The sequence below is a fragment of the Diceros bicornis genome, chromosome 33, assembly GCF_020826845.1.
Source record: "Diceros bicornis minor isolate mBicDic1 chromosome 33, mDicBic1.mat.cur, whole genome shotgun sequence".
Lineage (NCBI taxonomy): Eukaryota > Metazoa > Chordata > Mammalia > Perissodactyla > Rhinocerotidae > Diceros > Diceros bicornis.
In genome coordinates, this window is record NC_080772.1 from 5561798 (window position 1) to 5588643 (window position 26846).

The following is a 26846-nucleotide window of genomic DNA, read 5'->3' on the forward strand; positions in this document are numbered from 1 at the left end:
AGTGTTCAAAAGCATTAAAATACTTAGGTATAAATCTAACAAAACTTATACAGCATGTGTATGTTGAAAACTACAAAATTCTGATGTAAGAAATCAAATAAAATCTGAATAAATGAAGAGACATCATAGTCACAGATTGGAAGTCTCAAGTTAGTAGAGATGTCATTGCTCCACAAATTGATATTAGGTTTAATGCTATTCCTATCAAAATCCCAGCAAGATTTATTCTTTGAAGATATAGACAAGATTATTCTAAATTTTATATGGAAATACAAAGGAACTAGAATAGCTGAAGAATTTTGACAAAGAAAAATAAAGTGAGAGTAATCAGCCTACCAGATTTTAAGACTGATTTTGTAGCTGCAGTAATCAAGATTGTGTGGTATTGATAAATGGTGGACACAGACATGTACATCAATGCAACAGGGTAAAGAACCCAGTGATAGAAACACACAAATATGCCCAACTGATTTTGACATAGGTGTGAAAACAATTCCGTGGAGGCCTTTTCAACAAATGGTGCTGCAGTGATTAGGCACCCATAGGCAGAAAAAAAAAAAAAATGAACTGCAATCTGTCTCACAACATACAAAAATTCACTCAAAAAGGACAACAAACTTAAATATAAAGTGTAAGACTATGAAACTTTTAGAAAACAAAATAGGAAAAAAACTTTGGAAGCTAGGGCCAGGCAAAGAGTTCTTAGACTTTGCATCAAAAGCACAATTCATCACAGAAAAAAATGATAAACTGGACTTCATCAAAATTAAAAACTTTTGTGTTGTGAAAGACCATGTTGAGAGGATTAAAAGACAAGTTATGGTCTAAGAGAAAATATTTGCAAACCACGTACACAGGAAAGGGTTTGTGACTAAAATATATACAGAACCCTCAAAACTCAACAGTAAAAGACCAAACAATTCAAATAGAAAATGGGCAAAACGCATGACATTGCACTGAAGAGGATATACAGGTAACAAATAAGCATATGAAAAGATGCTCGACATCATTAGTCATCAGGGAAATACAAATTAAACCCACTATAAGATGTCACTATCCACCTATCAGAATAGCTAAAATAAAAAATAGTGGGGGCCTGCCTGGTGGCGCAAGCAGTTAAACGCGCGCGCTCTGTTGCGGTGGCCCGGGGTTCGCCAGTTCGGATCCCGGGTGCACTGACGCACTGATTGGCAAGCCATGCTGTGGCGGCATCCCATATAAAGTAGAGGAGGATGGGCATGGATGTTAGCCCAGGGCCAGTCTTCCTCAGCAAAAAAAGAGGAGGATTGGCAGATGTTAGCACAGGGCTGATCTCCTCACAAAAAAAAAGAGAAAAAAAAAAATAGTGATAACACAAATCACTGGCAAGGATGAAAGAAATTAGATCACTCATACATTGCTTATGGAAATGTAAAACGGTGAAGCCACTCCGGAAAAGAATTTAGAAATTTTCTTAAAAATTTAAACATGCAACTACCATACAACCCAGAAATTGCATTCTTGGGCATTCTTCCCAGAGAAATAAAAATTTAAGTTCACCCAAAAACCTGTACACCAATGTTTATAGCTGCTTTACTAGCAATAACCAAAAACTACAACTCAGATACCTTCCATGACTGAATGATTAAACAAACTGTGGTACATTCACACCATGGCATGCTACTCAGCAATAAAAAGAATGATTGATAAATATTTTGGTGATCAAAAGAACTATTGATACACACAAAATCTGGATGAATCTCTGGATAATTATACTGAGTGAAAAAATCAATCCCAAAAGGTTACATACCGTATGATTCTATTTATATAACATTCTTGAAATGACAAAATTATAGAAATAGAGAACAGATTAGTAGTTGTCAGGGTTTTAGCTGGTGATGAGTCTGGAGGGGTAAGAAGTAAGCATGGCTTAAAAAAGGGCAACATGGGCGCTGGCCGGTGGCTTAGAGGTCAAGTTGGCATGCTCCGCTTCGGCGGCCCCAGGGTTCGCAGGTTCGGATCCCAGGCGCACACCGACGCACCACTTGTCAAGCCATGCTGTGGCAGCGTCCCATATAAAGTAGAGGAAGATGGGATGTTAGCCCAGGGCCAATCTTCCTCAGCAAAAAGAGGAGGACTGGCATTGGATGTTAGGTCAGGGCTAATCTTCCTCACAAAAAAAAAAAAAAGAGCAACATGAGGGATCCTTGTAGTTATGAAAATGTTCTGATCTTGACATGTCAATATTCTGGTTGTGACATTGTACTATAGTTTTGAAAGATAGGGAGATTGGATAAAGGGTACACTGGACCTCTCTGTGTTATTTCTTACAACTGAGTGTGAATCCACAATTATCTCAAAATAAAATGTTTAATTAAAATAAGTCACCTATGTGGACACACAAGGGAATCATAAACACCAAACCCAGGTTAGTAACAAGTAGGTTGGAATTGAGAACAGGTAGAAAAGAAGAGAAATAGACAGTCTTTAAGCATTTGTAATGTTTATTTCTTCATTTGAGTAGTGAGTATAAAGACTTTCATCATATCTTTCTTGATATCTTTTTGTATGACTGAAATAAAAATATATGGTAACATCAAAAATTTATTACTAAGATAAAAAGATTCTCTTCTTAAAGCGAGAATTTTATTTTGTTTTATTAAAATCTTATATTATATGCTAAGCTAACATATATTTGGGTTTGCTGAAACCATGACTTACAGATTCCTGACAATGGCTAGACTCACGTCAATGACAGTGGACATCTCATGAGGACCAGTGAATCTACTAGGCAGTGACCCTCCTGATTCAACCAAGAGATTTCTAACATCTAACATTTCACATCATGGCCTCGATTATCTGATTTCCTGTATCTCCATCCACTTTTACTTCGTGTCACAACAGCTACTCATTACTCTAGGTTGTGCCATTACTTAAAATTTGTTGGAAATATTTAATACCAAGCTCCTGTCTCAACTGCTCTTTCATCTCCTCATTTTGACTCCATCTAGACTCCTGGGAACCTTCCTCCTCTTTCCTATTGACCAACACGGCCCTAGTTTCCTTCTCTTCCCTTTTTAGCCAAGATCCCAAATTTCATCACCTCTACAACTTTCCTTCCAAAACTTGCAACTCCTTTCCTCCATTGTCCTTCAGTTCAACATACCTACACTGTTGTCCTGTTCAACATACCTCACTCTCCACCCAAGTATCTGGAGTGCTCATACGTCCTAGTTTGTCACTTCAGATCCTATTTAACAACAACAACAACAATCTAAGCATTTACTACCCTTTGAAAGTCGCTGACTTCATCTCTTGGCACAGCGTTCTGCTACGAAGCATCTGCTGCTCCACAGAGGAAATAGAAGCTATCAGACCAAACTCCCCAAGTGTCTATACACCTTCTCTTTCACAGAGGTTCCTCTCTATACACCCACTCTTAGCTCCCTTCCTCTCCTCATCTAAATTAAAGAAATACCTCTTCTCCTAAAGGCAAACTGCTTTATGGGATGTGCAAATTCCATCCCATATTGCTACCTGAGAGATTTTGAACCATCCATTACTCGCTCTCTGTTCCATCTTTCCAACTTCTCCTTCTCTCCAGAAAATACTTCAGAAAAACAGGTTTTCCTCTCATTTGCCCATGTCCCCGCCCATCTGCCACATTCTTACTGCTTCTCTTCATGAGGAAATTTCTTGAAAAGAAATAGTCGGCTTATCGCCCTCTAGCCCCTTTACTCCTTAGCCTACTTCCTTTAAGGCTTTGGTTCCCTCTATTGTCTGAAAAGTGTTTTTGTCTAGGTTATTATATTCAGAATCTTAAAAAATTCTAGTCTTTACTGAAAGCACCTTTTTGTGGCTTTTGACACAGTTGATCACTCTCTCCTTCTGGAGATACTTTTTTTCTTAGCTGTTGAGACTCTTGTCTCCTCTGGGTTCTCTGTCACACTGGGCATTCCTTTATGATTCCATTCACAGCTTTTCTTCCCCTCTACATTCCAAGGAAGTCCCATCCTTGGCCTTCTCACCTTCTCACTCAACATACACCTTAGCTCTGTATGACTTCATTCACAACCGTGGACTATACAACTTAGCTCCATGCTCATAAACCAACCATCTATTAGACATCTACATTCAATCCCAACAAACACACCAAACTTAACTTTTTCCCGAACCATACTCATTATCTTTCTCCATTTGCTAATTTATTTGTCTTTTTTTGCTATCAAACTAGGGAATTCTTCAAATAGTACAGATAATAAAAAAAAATTGTCAGTTATATATATTGCAATATCATCTTTCTGTTTCTGACTTTTTTAAAATGAATAAAAGATATAAATTTTAATGTAGATTACTTTATTAATCTTTTATAAGCTAGTGGTTTTTATATTTTGTTTTAAAAATTCTTCATTATTACTATTATAAAAATTTTATTTTTTTCAGAAATATTTAAATATTTGTGTTTTAATAATACAGTCATTTTTTAAATCTGTAATTGATTTGTGGGTATAGAGTGAAGTAAAAATGCAATTTCATGTCTTCCCTGTGGATAACCAGTTGCCCGTCACTATTTATTGAGGAGATCTACTTTCTGTAGTAACGAGTGATGGCACCACTATAATATACGGTCTTTCTTTCTGTTCCATTGGTCAATTTGTCAATTACTGTGCCAATAATACAATACGTTAATTACGATAGATTTATAACATCCTGCTATTAGATTATCTTGATTCTTCTCGGATCTTTGCACTTTCACATACGGATTAAAATCAGCCTTTCATCTTCCACCGACACCCCTTTCAGGATTTTCATTGAAAGTGCATTGACCTATAAATCAATATTGGCAGGATTAACATCTTTACAATAGTCAGTATTTGTCTTCTTCAATTTCTTTAAATGATGTTTTATTTCTTTCAATGATGTTTTATTCTTTTTCTACACAGTTCTTGCACATCTTTTGTTAGACTTATTTATTTATTTTAAATTTTATTTTATTGTGGTAGAAACACTTAACATGAGATCTACCCTCCTAACGAATTTTTAGTTATTAGTCAAGGGCTATAAAGTTTAAGTTAAGCAAGATGAATAAGCTCTAGAGATCTACTGTACAACATTGTACTTATAGTCAACAATAACGTATTGTTAGATTTATTTTATTTATTTATTTATTTTTGGTTGAGGAAGAATGTCCCTGAGCTAACATCCATACCAGTCTACCTCTATTTTGTATATGGGACGCTGCCACAGCATGGCTTGATGAGCTGTGTGTATGTCTGTGCCCAGGGTTCCAAACCCATGAACCCCAGGCTGCCAAAGCAGCGTGTGCAAACTTAAGCACTACGCCACTGGGCCAGCCCCTAGATTTATTTTTAACTAACTTAAACTTTCTTGATATTTTGAGGAGTATTGCTTTTAAAATAAAATTAGGTGTTCTGTTTGTTGCTGGCATGTAGAAAGGAAAATAATTTTTTCTTGTTGATGTCAGATCCAATGATCTTGCTAAACTCATAATTTCTGATAGTCTATTCGTAGATGTTTTTGGATTATGTATGAGGAAAGCCTATTACATATAAATAATAAAATTGTATGTAGTCCTTCTAAATTCATAACATTTGCTTCTGTTTCTTTCCTTTTTGCACAGGCTAGGACCTTCCATTACAGCATTGAGTAAATGCAGTCTTCTTTCTAATTCCAAAGGGAATATTTCTAACATTTTATCTTGAAAAATATTATTTCCTGTATTTTTTCTACAAAAAAGTCTTTTTCTGTACAAAATATTTTAGTTGTTTATTTTTATATTGCCAAATTTTTTCCTAATAACAAAGAGATGATAAATTTAATCAAATGTTTTCTCTGCATCTATTAAAATCATGACTTGTCCTCCATTAATCTATTAGTCAGTGGATTCAGTTGGACAATATTTTGTATGGAGATTACTCTGAATTTTTTTCTCATAATGTCCTTTATTAGTTAAAGTTAGAAAATATTCTGTCTTCTATTCTTTGGAAGAATTTGTATAAGACTAGATTGATCTTTATCTTAGAACATTTACAAAATTTGTCAGCAAATTAATGGCCAGATTTTTTTACTCCTTTCTTTTCTTTTATTAAAAGAATTAATTTCTTGGTTTTCTATTTCCATCTTTTTCACCTTTCTGATTTGAAACTTATACACATATTTTTAATTTTTTGCTACTTACCCTTGATATTTTTGTATTCACTCTTTTAAAAGCTTGAGATTAATAGATTAACTAACCCCTCAACTCAGATACGTAAGAATATTATACCATTTTAATTCCCATAACCATTTTCCCAACTGATATTCCATTGTTAGGTAAGATTTAATCAAATGATTTTTATGTGCCACATCTAAGTAATAATTATTATTATTTGATGCTGATATCAAATCTGCAGTTAGTTAATCAGTAATACCCCTAGTATGACCACCCCTTGAGTGAGGAAACCCTATCAGCAGGGACTGTGGAATAGACTGTAAGAAGAAACAAGATTGACTGAGAGGCCGTAAGCTGGAGCTGGGTCTCCCACACCAGGAAACCGAGTGGTAGGGAGCGCTCAATATGGCCTCTGAATAATACACATGAATCCTGGAGAAGTGGCCACACAGAAGACCCTGATGGCCAGACCAGACAAGACCTAGCAGCAACAAAAAAGAGAGGATCATCTTTCTACTCACTGGCCTCCAATCAATCTATCTCTTCCTCTCTCCTTCTGTGCCATCACTAGGAAGGAAGAATTAAAAGAAAAAGAAGCAAATGTACAAAGAGCAAACTAAGCCTTGCCCATTCCCTGTCCCCATACTCAAAAGGACCACACCCACTGGAGTCACCACTCCAGCCTGCACTGAGAGAGGGCAAGGAAAAGAACTGTCGGTACATTCTGAGATTTAAATTTTAAAAAGAAGAGTTGGAGCCTGGTGGTTTGGCAGCATAATAGCAGCATTTTCTCTTTCCTTACAAAAAAAATCATCCAACAGCAAGAAGGAGAATGAGAAACAGAAATGTGCTACCAGTTTTGTTTATAAAACTATTGTTTTATTTTCAGCAAAACTAGAGGAACGCTAAAGCCCACTCCACCAAAAAAGTCAAAGGAAGGGCTACTGAAAGCAGAGAAGATCCAGTGGAGACATGTGTAGGAGAGGCAGTGACACAGGCCACTCCCTGAGTTGGAAGGATATCTCCAGAACAAAATCTGTGCACTATGCACCCAGTGGTACTTTTCATATGTCTACCCAGTCATCCCCAAATCTTTTGTTGAGTTACTATCTTTTCCTCACTGAGAGGAAATGCCATCTTTTTCATGTATTACAGTCTCATATGAAATTGAGTCAATTTGTAGATTGCATATTATGTCTTAATACACTATCTGAGTACTCTTTTAATTATTGTAGCTTTATTATGTATTTTATTATTTAGTGTGATTAGCCCTCCTTAATTATGGTTCTTTTTTAGAATTTTCCTGGTTTTTCTTTCTTATATCTCCCGGCTAATTATAATGATTTCTCTCGTCAAATCTATACTAAAGGATAGTGATGATAGCAGAAGTCCTTGCTCTCTTCCTTTATTGAGTGGAAATATTTATATCATTTTTCTATTAAGCAGGATTCTGGCTAATGAATTCAGTAGATCTATTTTATCACGTTGAAGAAATGTCTATTCAGACTTATGATACCAAGAGTTTTTAATGAGAATGAATGTTGAATTTTATCAAACGTCTTCTTAGTATCTATAGAAAGAATCATGATTTTTTCTCCCTAAATCCACTAATATGGTAAAAATATTAATAGCTTTTCTATTATTGTAGTATCCTTGAATTTCTGGATAAACACCACAATTCTGAACTAAAAATTTTTAATGTACTACTGGATTTTTCATGATTTATGATTATACCTATTTATTTACATTCCTGGATTTCTGGCATAGATATGTGAGATAGATCTCCTTTTTTATATTTTAATGAATTCTTAGGATTTTGTTATCAAGACTATTTTTGTTTTATTAAAAATATTTTGTAATGTTCATTATTTTCCAGTCCCTGAAACAATTTGAATAGCACGGGGATTCTTCGCTATTTAAAGATGTGACGGTTTTCCTTGGGAAACCACCTGACCACAGGCTTTTATCGGAGGTAGCTTTTTCACAGTTTAGTAGTCAGAGTAACTAACAATCTATACAGCCATGCCAGAGAGGAACAGCAGGGCATCTGCAGTGCTCTGCTCTTTGGCAACATTTTTCTCTCCTGCATATTCTGTTTAGATTTCTCTCTCTTCTGGAATTAGTTTTCATTAATTATTTGTTTCTACAAAATTACTAGTTTTACTCACTGTTTATAACATATTTGCATATAGTTGAGCAAAATATTAGTGGAAAAAATAAAACTATTGCATAGCTAAAGACTAGAGGCTTCTCTGGGGGGAAAACACAGTAAGGGACATAAAGGGTAAATATGAGGTGAGTGAAATGACATAGAAACAGAGTTAAAAGGAATTAAAAAGAAAAATGAAAGATCTAGAAATCAGGCAGAGAAAATCCAACAAATGAGTGCTTCTCAAACACGTTGCTCTCGGGAACACTTTACACTTAAAACTTTTCAAGAAGCTCAAAGAGCTTTTATTTATGTAGGTTACATGTGGCTATGTTCACTGTATGAGAAATTAAAACTGAAAACTCTAAAATTTATTTACTGATTCAAAAATCACAATTATAAACTCATAACATTTTTAAATAAATAACTTATTTTTATGAAAATAACTAATTTTCCAAAAATAAAAGTAGTGAGTGGAGTAGCATTGTTTTATGCTTTTGCAAATCTCAGTAATGAAATAACTGTTTTTGAATTCAATCTCTTGCTATTAGTCATTTTTGTCGAAGTACATTAAGAAAACGTGGCCTCACAAAGATAAGTATCTGCAAAAAGCAGAAATATTTTAAAAACCTTTTCAGATAATTGTGAAAAATCTTTGATACTATATGTACTGTATGATATATAGGAAAGTTGTTAAGAGAGTAAATCCTAAGGGTTCTCATCACAAGAAAAAATTTTTTTTTTCTTTTCATTGTATCTATATGAGATGATGGATGTTGATTAAACATATTGTAATTGTTTTACAATATATTTAAGTCAAACCATCATGCTGTACACTTCAAAATTATACAGTGATGTATTGTCAATTATTCCTCAATAAAACTGGAAAAAATAAAGAGGCATTCCCTTCAGCACAGGCCAACACAGTCACAGCACTCATCACCTTTGGGTTGTACAGTCAGCTGGATAGACACTTTTTTCACTCCCAATGGACTAACTGCTTGACATTCACACCGGCCTTGATCATGCATGATGTGCTACGTGGTCAGTTCTCAAAGTGCCAGAGCAGAGAACTGCATGCTGAACTTCCCGAGGGAGCCACCCTCCTGCAAAGAGAGAAGGAAAGTACTTTGTATTGCATTTGAATGGCTCAAAAATCTGAAAGCTAGAAAGGTATAGTTGTCCCGGGTAAAGGGTGGAATCTGTCTTTCAGGAAATCCTTGGTGTCAGGAGAAAATACTGTGATGGCCTCTCCCTAATGTTGCATCCAGGACACGTGGCACCCATTGACCCACTGACTGGCCCCAACAGGAGGACAGCTCAGCCTCCTAACAAATCCCCCACCTTCACGTTTGCCCCTCAGGTTTACTTATACCAACTAGAGGGCACGTTTCAAAACCAGTCTACTCACAACATCACTCTTGTTTTCAGCAGCTCCTATTACTCTTAGAAGAAAAACTAAAAGTCTTAACAAGGCGTGCGAGGCTCGCCCACACCTTCTTCTGCCGCCGTATCCCCCCAATCCCTTACTTAACATAGGACAAAAAGGCAAAATTTGGCTAGAAGAGAAATTATTTTTGCATTTGTTTATATTGATAACAGTTTTTATTCCTAAATTATCCACAAAATGATTACTAAATACAACTTTCAAATACCTCCTTAACATTTGTTTAAACCATGTATGCGATATTTGGAACATAAAACATTATAGAATTATAACATTTAAAGGGCAGAGGCAGCACATCAAGAATGGGATTTTTGTGACACTGACAATCCTAACGGCCATACCTCAGGACATCCTTGTACTTCTTACCTCTAAGCTTACACTGAGCCTACGCTCTCTGTGGTCACCAACAAGTAAATGAGTTGTCATTCTCAAGTATTTCAGTGAAAGTTTGTGCCTAATTAAATGTCTTGTTACAGGGAAAAAATGATAGCTAACCTTTATTGAGTATGTACACTAATTCGCCAGCTACTGTTCTAAATAGTTACGAGTATAAACACGTTCCAATCAATCCCACAGCCACCCCACGTTATAGGAATATCATCACCCCTCATACAGATGAGGGACTCTGGTAAACGGCAGTTAACTGACTTGTTCAGGGTCCCACAACGAGTAAATGAAGGTGTGGAGATGCGACTCGCAGCTTTCCGGCTCCAAGGCCCACCTCCCACCACTCTAATCTTATAAAGACTAGAGCAAAAACTTCAGTCAAAAGAAATTCCCAATGTTGATGTATTTAGAATTTCACCTGATACCTAAACTAATGTAGAAGTTAGGAATTCCAAGCCCAGAGAAATCTTAGAAAGTTCTCATCTCGCAGACTGTCAGCCTTGTTCTGGAATGTTCCAAGCATTCCCTCTAAGTGCCCGGGCCCTTTGGTGGGGACGGTGGCCCCCACCAGCCAGGCCCCACCTCCTACCCACATATCAGGGACAGCAGCTCTCTTTCCTCCATTTAATATGTTAGAGCTTCCCTTACGAGTTCATTTCACTTACAATTTCATTTTGTACTAAAAGAGGATTCTGTCATTTTAAAAAAATGTTTTAAATCACTGAACTTTCCAAAATTTCCTTTTAAAAATCAGGAAACTGAGTTTCAGAGAGGATGATCTAAGGAAGGCCACACATCCAAATGATGAAACTTAAAACATCACAGAAATTTTGATGACATATTTGAATCAAAGGTTACTTTCTGTGTGTGTGATGTTTTCATGTCCATGATATACCTGTGATAATTAGTCTAAACTACATTTTATACCCTTCTAAAAAGAAGACATTTATTTCTTCACACAATCACTTGTAGATACGGTAACACCTGCTTTTGTCCAGACAGTTATTGGAGGAGGCCGGCCTTCTGCTCCACAGAGAAATTCCACAGCGTGTCCTTCTAGCACCTCTTGATCCTTGGGGCTCACGGTAAATTGTGGAGGAGCTAAGGAGAATGAAAAATTACGTCAAAATTGAAAATTATTTTATAAATTTTTAGTGAGAGAAAAAAGGAAATATGTATAAATATGTTACATAATTCAAATTTTTTTCCAATTATTTATGACGAAGGATATTAAGACTGTGTAAGAGCTTGTGTATGTTTGCGCCAGCTTGCAAGGAAACCAGAAATATACATATCTGGTTTGCAAAGCAGAAAAACAGTAGTCAATAAAAAAGAATTATTTCTAAATCCTATGAGAGAGGCTTCATGTAATTAAATCTTCATAGTTGTTATTTATTGGCTATAATAGAGATATTTAAATCTATAAATCATATTTGAATCATTAACAAAATCATTTTCTCTAAACTTTCATATACAGAATAAAATTTGAAAGAAGTTTTTCTATTAATTTCAGAAAAAAAAACTGCTCCTTAAGATGAATGTTCCCACAACACAAGATCTGATACCTTTGAAAAGTCACATGTAAGTCAAAATCCAAAGATTTCCAAATATTCAGATCTTTTACAGTTGACTTTGCTTAAATAATGAATAGCTAGAGCTGCATATACAGTTATAGCATCTATTCATGACTCTTATTAATATGAAAAATCAATCACTGTGGCCATTTAAGAAGGGCACAATGATTTCCAACAATACCTAAGTGACGACGTTTTCAAAACAAATTTCTGAGATGACCTGACAAATCACTTCTCTTTGATGTTAGATCTTTGCACAATTCCTACTACTCCTTGCTCCCACCCACCATCTGGAAATACAAGAAACGTGATAAAATAAATAATATTTGGCAAAGTGTATTTGTTTCAGTTTTTATATTTTATTCAGGTAATAAACGTTTTTAAAAGTCTTCAATTCCAAGTAAGACGCTAGGCTAAATAACTATGCTAGAAGATAGATTATAAGGTCACCCAAATTCATGAAAGCCCTCAGGAATGTCTGCAAGATATTTGTCTTATAGGAAAGTTGACCTGGAACAACCCACAGTCCCAAGTTCCATGTTCCACAGATGAAGAAATTCAGGCTGGGGGAGGCTGATGTGAATTACTGTCAGTCAGAGCTAATACGTGGCAGACACAGTATGAGAATCTAGGTCACTCAACCCCCAGCCTGAGGCTCTTTCCAGAACATTACACTAACTCTTAAAATCACTTGGAATTACTTGAAATGAACAAAAATATTTCTATATTAAAAAAGGAATTCATGACACAGTAAAAGAGCTATATAACAAAAATGGGTAGTAGTTAAGACAAATCATTTAGTCAAGACACAAATATTGGAAAATTTGATTTCAACTTTTTAATAATAATGAAAACTAACAACTAGCCGAGTCTGGGTGAAAAGCATTGTTATGTTTCATGTGTTCTCGAAAAGAGGTTTTTTTAAATTTCCCAAGACTCCACATCTTACCAAAAAATGGGAAAAACATAAGTAAGTTATCATTTTACATTTGATCCTAACACTAAAATAAATAATTTGCTAGCTCAATGAAGAAATTTTGATCTAATGGTGAGAAAACCCCAAAGAGTTGAACATCACAAAGGCAGGCGATATGGGCTGGAGGAACTGGACGAGAATGATGAGAGGACACGGCTGGGTTCCCTCAGTCCCATCTCCCACCCTGAAACAGCAGGCGCTTAGGGGAAGCAGTTTGCTATTTTATTAAAACCCATCCTTCTGGTGGATTTTACAAAATCCATGACCATGATGCCTCATTCAAAAAAGCGTTTTTATTTACATTGTTGATGACTGTAGGCCTTTTCACCTAAGTGCGGCACACTGTGATTTACATCTTCCATTGAAGCTTTTTTTTTCCTTTTTTCTTTATCATTTGCTCAGTCACTCTAGGGAAGGAAATTAACCTGCAGGTAATTGTATTTTTGGTTTAAATGGACATTAAAAGAACTAAAGAAAATTGATGGAACATCTGTTAGGATGACACAAAAGGGGTACATCTCAAGATATTTAGGCTGTGAACTAGTCAAGTAAAAGAGGCCTCTTTTATAAATGAACTGAATGATTAATGGTCCATTTCAAGACCAATTTAAAGTCTCTACACACAGGTCTACAAGTAACACGGCACACAGGTGCAGGGGACAAAAGATAAGCAGACGGCACAGTCAGTGCAAACTGACTGGCAGAAGGCACTCCTGAGCGTGTTGTAGTAAAACCCATCCTCAAAACCCATCCTGTAGCACAGGAGAGAAATGCACAGGACCAGATGTTAGGAGAGTTTAGTTAATCATCAGCTGATGCAGATGAACAAACAGAAAAACGGAAACCAAACATAGGAAGCTGAGAAACAAAAGATGAGCCGGTGCGCAAGAGAGGAGATTGTTAGAGTGCCAATGTTTGATTAGGCATTATACTTCTAAAACCAGACATTACTTATAAAATAACACCACAAAACAAAAGTAAACATTGTTTTCTTTGAAAGCATTTTTCAATCCTGACACATTGAAAGTGCAAAAACAATGTTTGGGTCTTTAAAAGTAATTTCCCCCAGGAGCTACTAAAGACTTAAAGAAAAATTTCATCTCTACACCTTTTTAGAGCACAGAAAATGTTTTTCACGATATTAACATTTCTAGGGGAAAACAATTTTTCCTCAGACATATCAACAGAAACAAGAAATTATTGATCTATTGCTACTTAAGGAGTTGATGCTAAACAACTGAATTCAGAAACATTTACTGAATGGTAGAAGCCTAGGATGGATGAGTACTGTGCCTTTGGACGGGTCAGCCCCGCTGTGTGCAGCAGCCAGCACTCACTGCCCTAAACTTGCTCCAACCCCAGTAATGAACTAGGCTGGTCAGCTCCATATTTCTAAACAGTTTTTGTTCTGTGTTTCTCCGAGTCTGATTTTTTGATAGATAACATCCTATGCAAATATGTTAAGTAAAATGATAAAATTTCTTATCTAAATTATAATGCCCATAGCTCCAGAAAGCCCTTAAAATGGATAATTGTAAGTTATTATGCTCTTGTCAGCTGATGAAAAACTGTTTTGGATAGAATAGGACTTACATAACTCCAATAAAATTTATATTCTGCTGTTTACTAAACCTCTAAGCCCACAAGGAGTGTTGAATACATGTGTGTACACACACACATACACACAACTACAGCAGAAAGGAAGGGGCAGCTCCAGGTTAAGAACAAAAGAATAGCAGAAAAATCCAAGTTCTTTGCAACATGATTGCACGCCCATGAATATACATTATTTATTGTGTTCAGAATAGTCTTACTATTGCGTTTGTTACACAGAACAGGCTACCCATAAGAGCCACCAGTATATTCTTAAGCTATGGTGAGTAGACAGCTTGCTAAGTGACTAAGAACCTAGGGCACAGCCTTTTCACTTTCATAGCGGGATTGTCTTTCCTATATGTGTAAAGTATTCTGAAGCACAAATATCTTTTGATAGTTTGCTGCCAGATTAATGACTTCATCTCTTTTATGGCTAATGGTTGATTATGGCATTTAGAAAAAGACTGAAGTGAAAAAAAAGACCCAGGTTTTAAAGTGAAGCAGATTAGTTTTGAAAATTCTATTGTGTCAAAAAGTAAATGGCAGATAAAATATCTCTCTACTGATTTACATGACATTATTTTTTAAGTTGAAAAATAATTTCCTGAGTGTGGCAGCAAGAACATTTCAATCATGCCCTTCTGCTCCCATACCTTGTACAATTATGTTTGCTGTAGCTTGAACAGAGCCTTGATCATTGTTGGCATGACAGGTAAATTGACCATGATCCTGCAGTGCGATGTTCTGCAAGCAAAGTCCTCCAGAAGTAGCCAGGTGCTTGGCTCCATCCAGCGCCTCTCATCGCCCCTGGTCCAAGTAACTTGGGGGTGTGGGTGGCCAGAGGCCATACATTCTAACGTTGTGCTGGTGCCAATTAAAACTTCTGCATCCTGGGGCTGGATTACAAAACTAGGCTTGGCTAAGGGTAAGAAGGGAACAAAACAAAATACAACCAGTAGCAGTTAAGAAGGTTTATATACTCTACATTGTGGTTTTAAGACTATTATCACTTTCAGAATGCCTTTGTACTAAAAAATTATATGCAGCCATTAAATTCTGAAATAATTAAATCCAAAATAAATTAAATCTGAATTTGATATAAATACACATTTTTTTAAAAAGACTGCTGGCCTTGATGTTGTGATGTATCAAAGACACTGCTATGTGCCCATCTACTCCTTATTTTAGGGACTAAATGTTCAAATGTTCCCGTTGAAAAATATCCCCTTTCTGGATTCCCCTGCAGTTAATGGTGTCCGCGTGTCACAGTTCTGCCAATGAGATGTAGACAGACATCACTGGGAAGAGTTTCCTTCCCAAACAAAAAGGCAAAGACTAACCAGTCATCGCTCTGCCTCCCATTTGCTACCTGGAATTCAGGCATGGTTTGGGTTACAAGAGCCACCCGATGACCAACATATCCTGAAGACTGGAGATAAACCAATTTAATCTAATTCAACACTCAAGATTTGATTCAATTTTAACAATATTGAATGTCTTAAGTATACTAGTAAAATGCTAGATATTGGAAAGATATGAAAATGCACAAGACATTCCTTTCCTTGTGTGCTCATGCTTTGGCTACGAGGACAGAGGACAAAACATATAGTCTGTAAAACTACAACATACTTTGGAAATCATTATATTAGAGTTAGGTGTGAAGTGCTATAGAAAAGGTGCTGGCAGAAGGGAAGGGAGGGTACAGGGAGAGCTATTATAAGAATTGGGGTAAGAGGTTTTGAAGTGAGTCAACGGCAGTGGAAATGGAAAGGAAGATAACCTGATGCATCTTGGAACTAAATTTTTAGAGACTTGATAAACAAAAGGTAGCAGTAGAGGCTGACTCTGAAGTTTTTGGAGGATATTAATAATGTCAACAGAGATGACAAACATGAGGTGAAGTGCAGGCAAATCTGTTTGAGGGATGTAAAAAACGTACATGTGAAAATGAGCGAGAAGGCAGTGGGAATGTCAACCGGAATCTCAGGAAAGATATTAGCAATGAAAACTATGAACTGCACATTAATTATTCAAGCTAACTGTTTGGGAATTGCTGTAAAACTCAAAGAGAGCTCAAAGGAGGAGGAAGAAATGTGATTAGGGCAGCTGGGAGGAAGAAAGGGAAGGGAAGATCTAGGAGGAACAGCCCATTAAAGTCAGGCTGAAGACACTGAGGAAGAAGAGTGGCTTAGGAAAAGATCGAGAGGACGTGATGTCCCAGAAGTCAAAGCCGGAAGACTTCCGTGTGCAGTGTCAGGCTGGACCTAGAGGAGGAAGAGAAGGAGGCTTTGGAAGGAGCCAGTGGGCTTGCCAACTAGAAATTACTTGGGAACTATGTAAGGAGTTCCCATATTCAGTCAATCTCCAACTCAGACACATATTTATCCTGGAATAATTCTTGATTCAGTGCCATTTTCTCTATTCTGTTTATCACTATCCACGCGACCACTCTCTTCTGCATTATTGCATAGCCTGCTAACTTCCTCCCTCATCTTACCCTATCTGCCTGCTGGTTCTCCAAACTGCTGCCAGAGAGATATTTGTAAAAGAAAAAACTAATTTTGATCACGCTTAGGGTGCAGTCACGAATAGCCTGAATGATGTGACTCTACCTCACACCTCGCCAAATCTCATGTAATTCTCAGCCCTTCATTTGTATCCTCCAGGCAGCAAGAACTTCCGCGTCTTGAATGTTCTCTGCTTTGTCTTCCCTTACTGGGGTTTCTACTAAAATAATGTTTCCACCCTATTTATCTGGCTTTCTCCTACTCGTCCTTGCTTTCTACTTAGATGTCACTGGTCCTGGAAAAACCTTTCTTGAAGGAACACAGCTTTCCAAGTCTGCCCCAAGGTTCTTCTTCTGTCAGGGGTGTGCTGAGCTGGCTCTGGAGAACCAGTTATCAAATGTTTAGAATTTTGCAAGCCGGTTGTTAAGCATAGCCGTTGTTAAAAATTAAATTACATAAACTTACAACTAAATAAATGTCATTAATATCAAATATACATTCTGAAATTCATCACTTCTAATTATTTTACATTTTACTATTATCTAGAGTCTTGAGCTTATTTATGTCTGTTGTGGCTGCCTGGTGGAAATGCTACATAATGGGGCGCTACTGTACATCTCTTCCCAACTCCATGGTGAGTGTGTCAGTCATGTCAGCAACTTGAAATTGGCCATGGAGGGATTATTTATATTCCAGCAATTGACAAATGCTGCAAATCAGGGCTTCCTTTTCACCCCTCACATCCAGTTTTTAAACATTTACCAGCACACAACTGTCATTTATGCTTTGAGCCCCTCTCCATACCCATCATAAAACTTATCATTTTGTTGAGTTATGGTTATCACCTATCAGACTATGGGCTCAATAAGGTGAGAGACAGTGTCTCCCTATTTCCATCATCTTAGAGTGGTATTAATAAAAATTTGTCACAATTATTGTCTCTGGTTTATATAAGCTACTGAAATTATGGCTCCTGGAAAGCTAAAGGAGCGTGGTTGCTAACTATGCAATCTTCAACAGCTATTTCAGGGGGCATTCAATAAATATTTGCTGAATAAATTAATTATGAATGAATGACTGAATTAAGTGCTAAGGATGATATTCCTGCCTAGATGCCGCCATTCCCTCTGCCTCACAATGCTAGGTCATCTTCTGAGGAAGCTGGATGGGTAATTGAAAGAAGAATAGCAAAGTCTCAGAACAGCAGCTATGGTGATCAGAAAAGAACAGAACTAAGACAGGAAATTAAAATTGACTTCAAGAGAAAAAAATTCAAGTTTCTCCAAAAGAAGATAATAAAGTGATAGACAATGTCAATTTTTTCACTTTTAATCATTACATAATTTAAAGAAGCAATATAAGGTCATTTTTTGGAGCAAATAACTAATGGATAGCTGATGCATTTACGTTAAGTTCAATCAGGGAAAATAAAGCTCTACCTGGAAGACTGGAGTATCCGAACAGGGCATTCCGCGTCTTGACTTCCCTAGCTGGGTTTCTGGCCAGACACCGATATTCCCCTTCATTGGACTTGCGAGTGTTCCAGATCATGAGTGTCTCAGCATCAAACAAAGTAAGTCAAGTGTCATCTTCCAAATCTAATGAATGGCTGGAATTATATGTTTTACATACATATTACTTAATCCCAATCATATTTAAAACTTTTAACAAGACCGAGTACAGGATTTTATAAATATATTTCATGTATAGTGACTTGTTAATTTTTTATCCAAGGTTATTTGAATTTAAACCTTAGTTGTCCCTTCCCATTTCTGAGATTGTACTCTGAACACAGATTTCCAGTCAAGACAGGATAGAAGGGAAGGATGTTTCAATGCCCTGCCTTCCAGGGCAGCCTGAATTTAGACACTGAAGCAGTCTCTCCTATGCGAAGGATACTCCAGCACATTTTTATATCTCTGAATTCCTATTTTAAAAAAAAGAGAATTCATCAGATAGTGATATGTAATTTTTCACCTCTTTTCTGTGAGTTGATCAGTATACTTTCATATTTTGTTTACGTGTAAAAGAAGTATTCACATTCAAACCAATATGGCTCAAAGCCAAGTACAATTATATGACAGCATTAAATATGCACACCCCACCTACCCAGCTGTTGGATATCAGACCCTCTTAATTGACCTAGACCATTTTGGAGATACTAGGAAAATGCCTTTTATCAATTTAAATGGAAAATCCATTGAGTTCAAGTAGTGATGACTATGATCCAGAAGGTTCAGACATGTAACATCACATTACTTCAATAATCACAAGAAAAAGAGTGTTTGTGTAGGTTATTTTCAGCAGTAACTGCAAAGCTACTGACACACAAACATATGTTGGAAATTTTTACAGAATTTTTTTTCTGGTCAGGGTTTGTTTTCTCCTTTATAAATATTTAATGATCATACGTGAGGAGGAATATAGATGTTCACAAGAGTATGTTTAGGACTAATGAACATATTAAGCACTAAAAATAAAATCTAACCCCCCATCATTCATCACTCAATAAACATTTATTTAACACTATTTGTCCCCCACCAATAACACCCTTCACAAGGGAAAAAGTCCATTGCAAGAATCTTGTTTCTCTCCTTTTAATTTGTTTGTTTTACAAAGTCAAGGGGTTCCTGGTAAACAATTGTCTACTAATTTCAAAATGTGCCAACACTGAAGAATAATAACTCAGCCTCTCATATATGTAAAAACTAAAGCATGTTAAAGAGATGGAGAAATCGTCATCCTTATTTAGCAATTTTTGTCATAAAAGATAAAGAAGCAGACAATGGTCCTATTTCACATTTATTTTCTTAGAGAGGAGCAGAAGAGAACACAGGACAGACAGAGGCAATCTGCTCTTTTTCACCCACTGAAAAGGCTAATCTGAAGAAAAAGTACCAGTCAGTCAAAGGAGAACTTCAAGTTGTTATTTTTGAAGAGATTCACTTCAGGAAAAACAGCATTGCTTTCGAATGGGCAGCAACGCAAGGCACAACACAAACTAGATACTGGATATTCCTGTCAGTATAAACTGACAGAGCCACTCAGTGTAAGTTACACGAAATGAGCACCAGAAAACATGTTTTTTAAAGTGCTCAAATTCAAATGGTTCATTTAATATTAAGCAATTTGATTATTTTAAACGGTTCTAAAATCATGTAACATTGAACTCAGTTAAGACTATTTGCAAAGGAACATGCCAGCAATAATGGAATCGCATCTTTTCCGAAGATGATTTAGTTTCCTTAAAATTTGTCCTAAGAGTTTCCAGGTTGATGAACATGCAGAGATTTGGGGAAAGCGGCAAGCTCAGAGAGCATGGAAGCTCCATGCCCCTTCCCTTATTCCTTCCACGTGCATCTTTCCCATCTGGCTGTTCCTGAGTTATATCCTTTTATTACAAATGTGTTCTCTACCCCCTACCAGATCCTTGGAACACTAATAGATGCACACAGTCCCTTCCTTCCTGGAGGCAGAGTCTTGTAAGAGGGCAGATTAGTAACAACACAGCATTTGTCTCAGCCTCCATGTGATGGAGAATTCAGACAAAAAGAAGGAGGAAGATATATGTACACACACACACATTACACAAAGAGAATTAAACCAAATGTGGCTCCCAAAAAAACTTGTTCTAAAACCTTGAACCCCAAAATATCAAAAGTTACCAGATGTATGCATGCTATCTATCTTCTGGCTAGACACCACAATAGAATTCACCAAGATCCACTACATTAAAAATGATATAAAATAGACAGCAGCACATCACACCCATAAATTTAAAATGCATCATTCGTTTTCCTGGTTATATTCCTCTTTGGTCATATCTCCTTCCTTATGCCCATAAAACTTGTTTTCTCACGAATCATGATGTTCTTTCAAAAATTCAAAGCAAGTCTTCATGGTTCAATATATTCCTTTCACATTGTCAGTTTGATGCAAACCAAGTAGCAACCACATGTAAAAACACTCCAGTTTGCATAAGTAGAATTTACTTAGTTTTTTTTCTTTGAACGTGTGCCAACAAACATGTTTGATTTAATGGAGAAGTATCAATAACTTTTATTAAAGGCAATTCATTGCAACAAGCATTTATTAAGTGCTTTCTGAGAGTTAGGCACTGTGGCTAGGTACCAGAAATATAAAGATGAATAAGTTATCATCCATGTCCATAAATTAAAAATATCCTCCACCTATAAAGACATCTTTAACTGTAAATTAGAATATAATCATAAGGCTTCCTTGTAATCTGCTGTAACTATCATAACAAATGTTTGCAGTTCTTTAAAAGGGTCATAATTTCCATGATCTAGAACCTCAACATTAAGAAAAGTATGGCTGGTTTAAAAATTTCTTTCATTATGTTGCTCAACATCTTCTAGTGGCATTCAAAGATTATAAATTAAAAGCCAAATTTAGGGGCTGGCCTGGTGGCATAGTGGTTAAGTTCATGCACTCTACTTTGGCTGCCTGGGGTTCCCAGGTCGCCGGGCTCAGACCCACGCACCACTTATCAAGCCATACTGTGGTGGTGTAGAGGAAGATGGGTACGGATGTTAGGTTAGGGCTAATCTTCCTTTAAAAAAAAAAAAAAAGCCAGATGGATTAGCTTTCCAGTCATGTTGCAATCTTTTTCTATTGCTTTCATAGGTAAAGCCTTTATTCCAACAAACATGGTCTACTATTTTCTTGAATCCAGTCTTTATGGATTTTTATTCTATGTCTTTATTCATTCTTTCTTCAGCTGGAATGCTTTCTCTCTTCTTTGAATTTAGTCAATCATTTATTTAAAACTTATTTTTGAGTGTTATTCCTAGATGCTAGTAATCACTTTACTTTCCTGTTAAAAAGCCTAAAGAATCTCCAAAATTACATTGACAAATGGTTGATTTCTAATTTTATTAAAATATGTTCAAAGAAAGGGGTCTTTATGAACTTGGTTCTTTGCTATGAGTTGAGATTTTGTTTCTTTATATGTGATTGATTTGGGTACATGTTCCATAGTTACTTGAAAAGATAGGGTAGTTTAGCTTTTTATGTAGCAGATTTTAAATACAAAACCAGGCTTCTTATGTTGTTTATATATCCCTATGAATTTTTGTTCTTATTCTTTCTGAGAAAGGAGTACTAAAATTTCTCACTGTATTGGGTTTGTGTCAATTCATCCTTGTAATTCTCTCAATTTTATTCTAATTTTTGGCAGCTATTTTGTAAGATACACAAAGGTTTATGAATCTTATATTTAGGTGAATTGTTCCTTTTATCACTAAGTATGATATAATGATATGCAATTACACTTTTGTCTTGCAATTGATTTTGGTTGATATTAATATTGCTCTATTACTTTTATTTTGATTAGTATAACTTTGTTGTTACATCTGTTTATCCATCCAGTTTCATCTCTCACCATCATAATGTTTTAGATATGCCTCATAAATAGCACATAGCTAGATTTTTTAATCCAATCACATGTATTTCAATAAGCTATTTAAATCTGTACACTTATTGTTTTTACTGGTATATTTAAATTTATTTCTGATGAGATATTTCATTTGTTTTCTCTTTCCCATGCCTTTTCTTTGCCTTTGTTTTCTATGTCTTCTTCCCTTTTCTCAGATTGATCCAGTTTTCTTTATTCACTCTTTCCTTTCTCCTAGTATGGAACTTATATTCCCTTTCTATTTTTTAGTATTTTACCATAATTTTTAAAATGGACATATCAAAATCTAAAGTTAATAACACTGTTATTAACTTTCTACATCAAAAATGAGGCATGAAAATGATTTAATTATGTCCTCTCCCCTTACAATTCTTTTGTTAGTATCATTTAACATTTAACATTTTATTTCTCACTTACTTTAAACTTGATCAATACTGTATTTAATAATCTCAGTTTATTCATATTTATCAACATGTTTAAAAATTACTTTGTTCACCTTTGCTTCTTGCATATCACATCTTCCTTATGGATCCAATTTCCTACTTACTGAAGCACATCTATTTGTAGTTCTGTTAGTAAATATCCCTGAGTAAGGCTCAATTCTTTGTCAGATAATTTAGCTGGATATACAATTAAAGAAAACCAAAATTTTTTCCTTAATACCCTAAATATAGTTCATTATCTTCTAGCTGATATAAAGTTAACTGTCATTTTAATTGCTATACATTTGAAAGTAACCTGAAACTTATCTTGGAATGAAAGATTTTATCTCTGAGTTTCAATGTTCTAATTATAATGTATCAGGTATAGATTTCCTTTTCAAACCTGTTTGGGAATCAATACAATTCTTAATCTGAAATCTCATAAGTTTTTTCCATTTCAAGAAAATTCCTAGTTGTTACCATTCCAAACATCACCTCCAGCTCTCAATTTCTAACCTTTCCTACTGGATGTGTCCTGGAAATTTGCATTATAGACTCCATGTCCCTTAACTACTCTGAAATCTACTTTACTCCAACAAATCTATCTTCTAATTCTCGAATACTACCCTTGCTTCTATCTAATCAGTTCTTAACCAACTCCACTAAGGACCCTAGTCAGGACAGAGGTTACCTCCAGAGGAGGAGAAAAGGAGACTGTTAAGACTGGGACAACTAGGTAGCTTCTAATGAATGGACAGTATTTTTTTTCTTAGCCTGATTTATGTTAAACAGATGTTTGTTTCAAATTATTTGCTATACTATACTTTGTTTCACACACTTTCAGTATATATGTTATCTTTCCATAAAAAAACACTCAACCACAAATAATCAGTAAGTTAAGACTTGTTGATGTTAAACATTTCTTGGCATAAATCCTTCCCTTTCATCTTTAAATTTTCTATATGAAATGGTTAATATTTTAACCTACAGTTCCACCTATACTTTACCTTTCCTTTATTTTATTCCTTGTTTTTCAATTTCTTTGTTTTCTTTTAAATGCATATTATCTTCTTTAGCCACTATATTTAAAACCTTCATGTCATAAGTTCCATCAGGCAACATGATTTTTCACTTGTCCCTTTCTAAATACTTGTCAGTACCTTTGTAACCTTGAACACATAATGACTGAATTTAAACTGTAAGAAGGCAGAACAAGCAGTTTTAAGACATTACAAGCAGCAATTTCTGCTTCTCAAGTACCCTTGAACAATCTCCAGGTGGAAATAAATTGAAGTCTTCTATCAGCTGAAGTCTTTCTCCTGAGCTACATTCCAGATTTAATAGTATTCATAATTGCCTTATTTTCAAGATATTTTTAACCTACACTTACTAATTTTTTGCAAGAATTAAAAACATTTTACAAGCATGTCTGAGTTTCTGACTACCATTAGAAATCCAAATTATCTATAAAAATCACATCAACTATTTATTTTATGAATAAAAGGATAAAAATTCAGAGTTGATTATACACATGACAGAAGAAAATCAGTGAAATTTTATGCAAGAATGGAAGAGACACATGCAAACCATGCTAGTTACCAATAATGTAATTAATGATAATACAATTGTCCAAGTACTATCATTGAATTGTATCAAGTATACAGTTCATTTTATATATCTATTTTATGTTACTGTCCCATTCTTCTTTTAGTACTTTTATTTTAACTGTTTAAAAGTTTGTTATTACCATTTAATTTTATATTCACAAGCTTTTAGACTCATAGGTTCTGTGTTTTATCAAATAGTAAAATGAGAATAAAATAAATGACTAATATTTTAAATAATCTTGCTTATCCTTTATTGCCAATTCACTTACATAATCTTATACTGATTTCCTATAAGAAAATTACAATATCAAATAGGAAATATCAGTTTGAACCTAAAATAATTAAGATAGGGTTATGTTCATATTCTATGTTCATATTCTAAAAATACTAGTTTGTTATTAATCCCCAAATTTCCTTCTAAAAATAATATAAAATTCTTTTAGTCAGTTTCATAATCATTGATGTCCAGAAACATACAATTTTTTTTTCTTTTTGGTGAGGAAGATTGGCCCTGAGCTAACATGTGTTGCCAATCTTCCTCTTTTTGCTTGAGGAAGATTGTCCCTGAGCTAACATCTGTGCCAATCTTCCTCTATTTCATATGTGGGACACCTCCACAGAATGGCTTGAGGAGCAGTGTGTATGTCCAAGTCTAGGATCCGAACCCGTGACCCCCAGGCTGCCAAAGCACATCATTCGAACTTAACCACTATGCCACTGGCCGGCCCCGGGAAATATACAATTTTTAAGTCCTCTAGATTCCTTGAGTAAGCCAAAAATAAGAGTTAAAGACACTTTTATCTCCAAGAAATTTTGAAAATTTAAAAAATTCCATTTCTAGATAAATGAGTTGAAGTAAGATAAAAGGATTACTGAAATTGTAAAGAGAATTACAACATGTGACAATGCTCAGTATTTACTTGTTATGTATCCAGATAATTTCAGGTTTGGGGTTTCCTTCAGCCCGGGAGGTGAGGCAGACAGTATTCCCCAAGGTTACCTCCATATCTTGGGGCTCAAGAGTCATTCAAGGACTTTCTGTAACAAAAGAATTATTAGTATACTTTTAAAAGATACAAAATTATAGCATTCTAAGATATTGTTGAGAAAGAGTTATAGATAATTTTAATTTCTTTCTACATTAAAGTTTTACACACTGAACTGCATTTACCCAGTAATATATGTACCAGTTTAGACTTTAGACATGTATTTGACTTTAGAAGTTTGAAAGATTCACCACATAAAGGAATCTCCAATGAAGTAAATTAAGTAAATGTCCTTGTGCTTTTATGTCTAATAGTTCAATACAACCATATTTATGGAAGGAATTTGATTTTATGGGTCAATAATTCAAACCAAGTTTAAATTGAGCTTGCAAATTTGCAGGCACCCCCCCCCCCAGACAATTAGCCATCCAACTACCCACTTTACACAATTTATAAGAATTTGTATGTCCAGACCTCAAATCCGGTTGAGCAAAATTACTTATCAATATAAATGAATGACCCCATTCTCAAATAATAATTGGATGGTAAAACATGGAAACATTTAAATTATTTAAATAAGGAAGTGGAGTGATTGACTTTTAATGAATCAGATAATATTACTGAATTTAAATTATAGAGAAAAATGTACAAAAGGGAATTTCACTTTTCTATAGCAAATTTCACATAATTCTCTTTAAACCTTTCTAAATGATAAAACTCTTCCTTTTATAAGTGCATCATTTGAGATTTCCAATCATTAACAAGTAATCATACCTAATGTGTCTGGAGGACATTACATAGATCTTTAGTAATCTTATCCACTTCATTAAAAGTCCATATAATCAACATCTTGGCTTTACCCTTTTTAGAAAAATGGTTTTGTTCATTTATATATTTATTTTCAAAAATGATTCAGCATCTACAGTGTGTGGGCACAACGCTAAGACTAGTGATGAAGCAGCGATCAAAACAAAGTCTCTGTACTTACGGGATTATAGTTTCATTGAAGCAAATAACACGACAATGGATAATAACAAATTGTGACAAATGCAAAGATGAAAAATAAATGATGTTTTGATAGATTATAAAATGCGACTGATTCAGTGGGTGTGTGGTAGCGAGGAGGTAGGTAGGGAGAGGGATTAAATAAAGTCTTTCCAAATAATTAATGTTTAAGAAGAGGGCTATTAAAAGACGAGATGTAAGAAGAATGTTGGAGGCAGAGAAAACAGCATGTCGACAGTCCTTGAGTCAGAAAGGAGCTTAAAAACCTCTAGGAATGGAAAGCCATGGTGACGGCTAACCATCACCAGCAAAAGGAAGAGGGGAGTGCATCGGGGTTGGAACAGGCAGACAGGGGCTGCAACATACAGGAAGTGTTGACCATGTTAAGGACTTTGAATTTTATTTTAAGGTGTGGGAAGCTATAAAAGGGTTAGAGCAGAAGAATGATGTAATCAGATATGTGTTTTTGAAAGATCTCTCCAAATATAATAGATTGGAGAGGGAGAAAAGTAAAAGCTAGGACATCAGTTAGGATGTAATGTATTCCAGGCAAAACTCGATTGCGGCATAAAATAGAAGTTGGTAGTAAATATGGAAGGTAT

The 26846-nt window shown here is 35.4% G+C and overlaps 1 protein-coding gene across 1 annotated transcript in view; it reads right to left on the bottom strand.

Moving 5' to 3' along the window:
* PXDNL (peroxidasin like) overlaps positions 1–26846 on the bottom strand; it is a gene marked incomplete at its 5' end in the record, with an annotated part of 424640 nt that overhangs the window by 99947 nt on the left and 297847 nt on the right. The window contains 7 exon segments of the mRNA XM_058528993.1: positions 9244–9331; positions 9333–9406; positions 11119–11235; positions 14934–15077; positions 15080–15199; positions 18227–18396; positions 25174–25291. Of these exon segments, the coding sequence (XP_058384976.1) occupies positions 9244–9331; positions 9333–9406; positions 11119–11235; positions 14934–15077; positions 15080–15199; positions 18227–18396; positions 25174–25291 (831 nt within the window).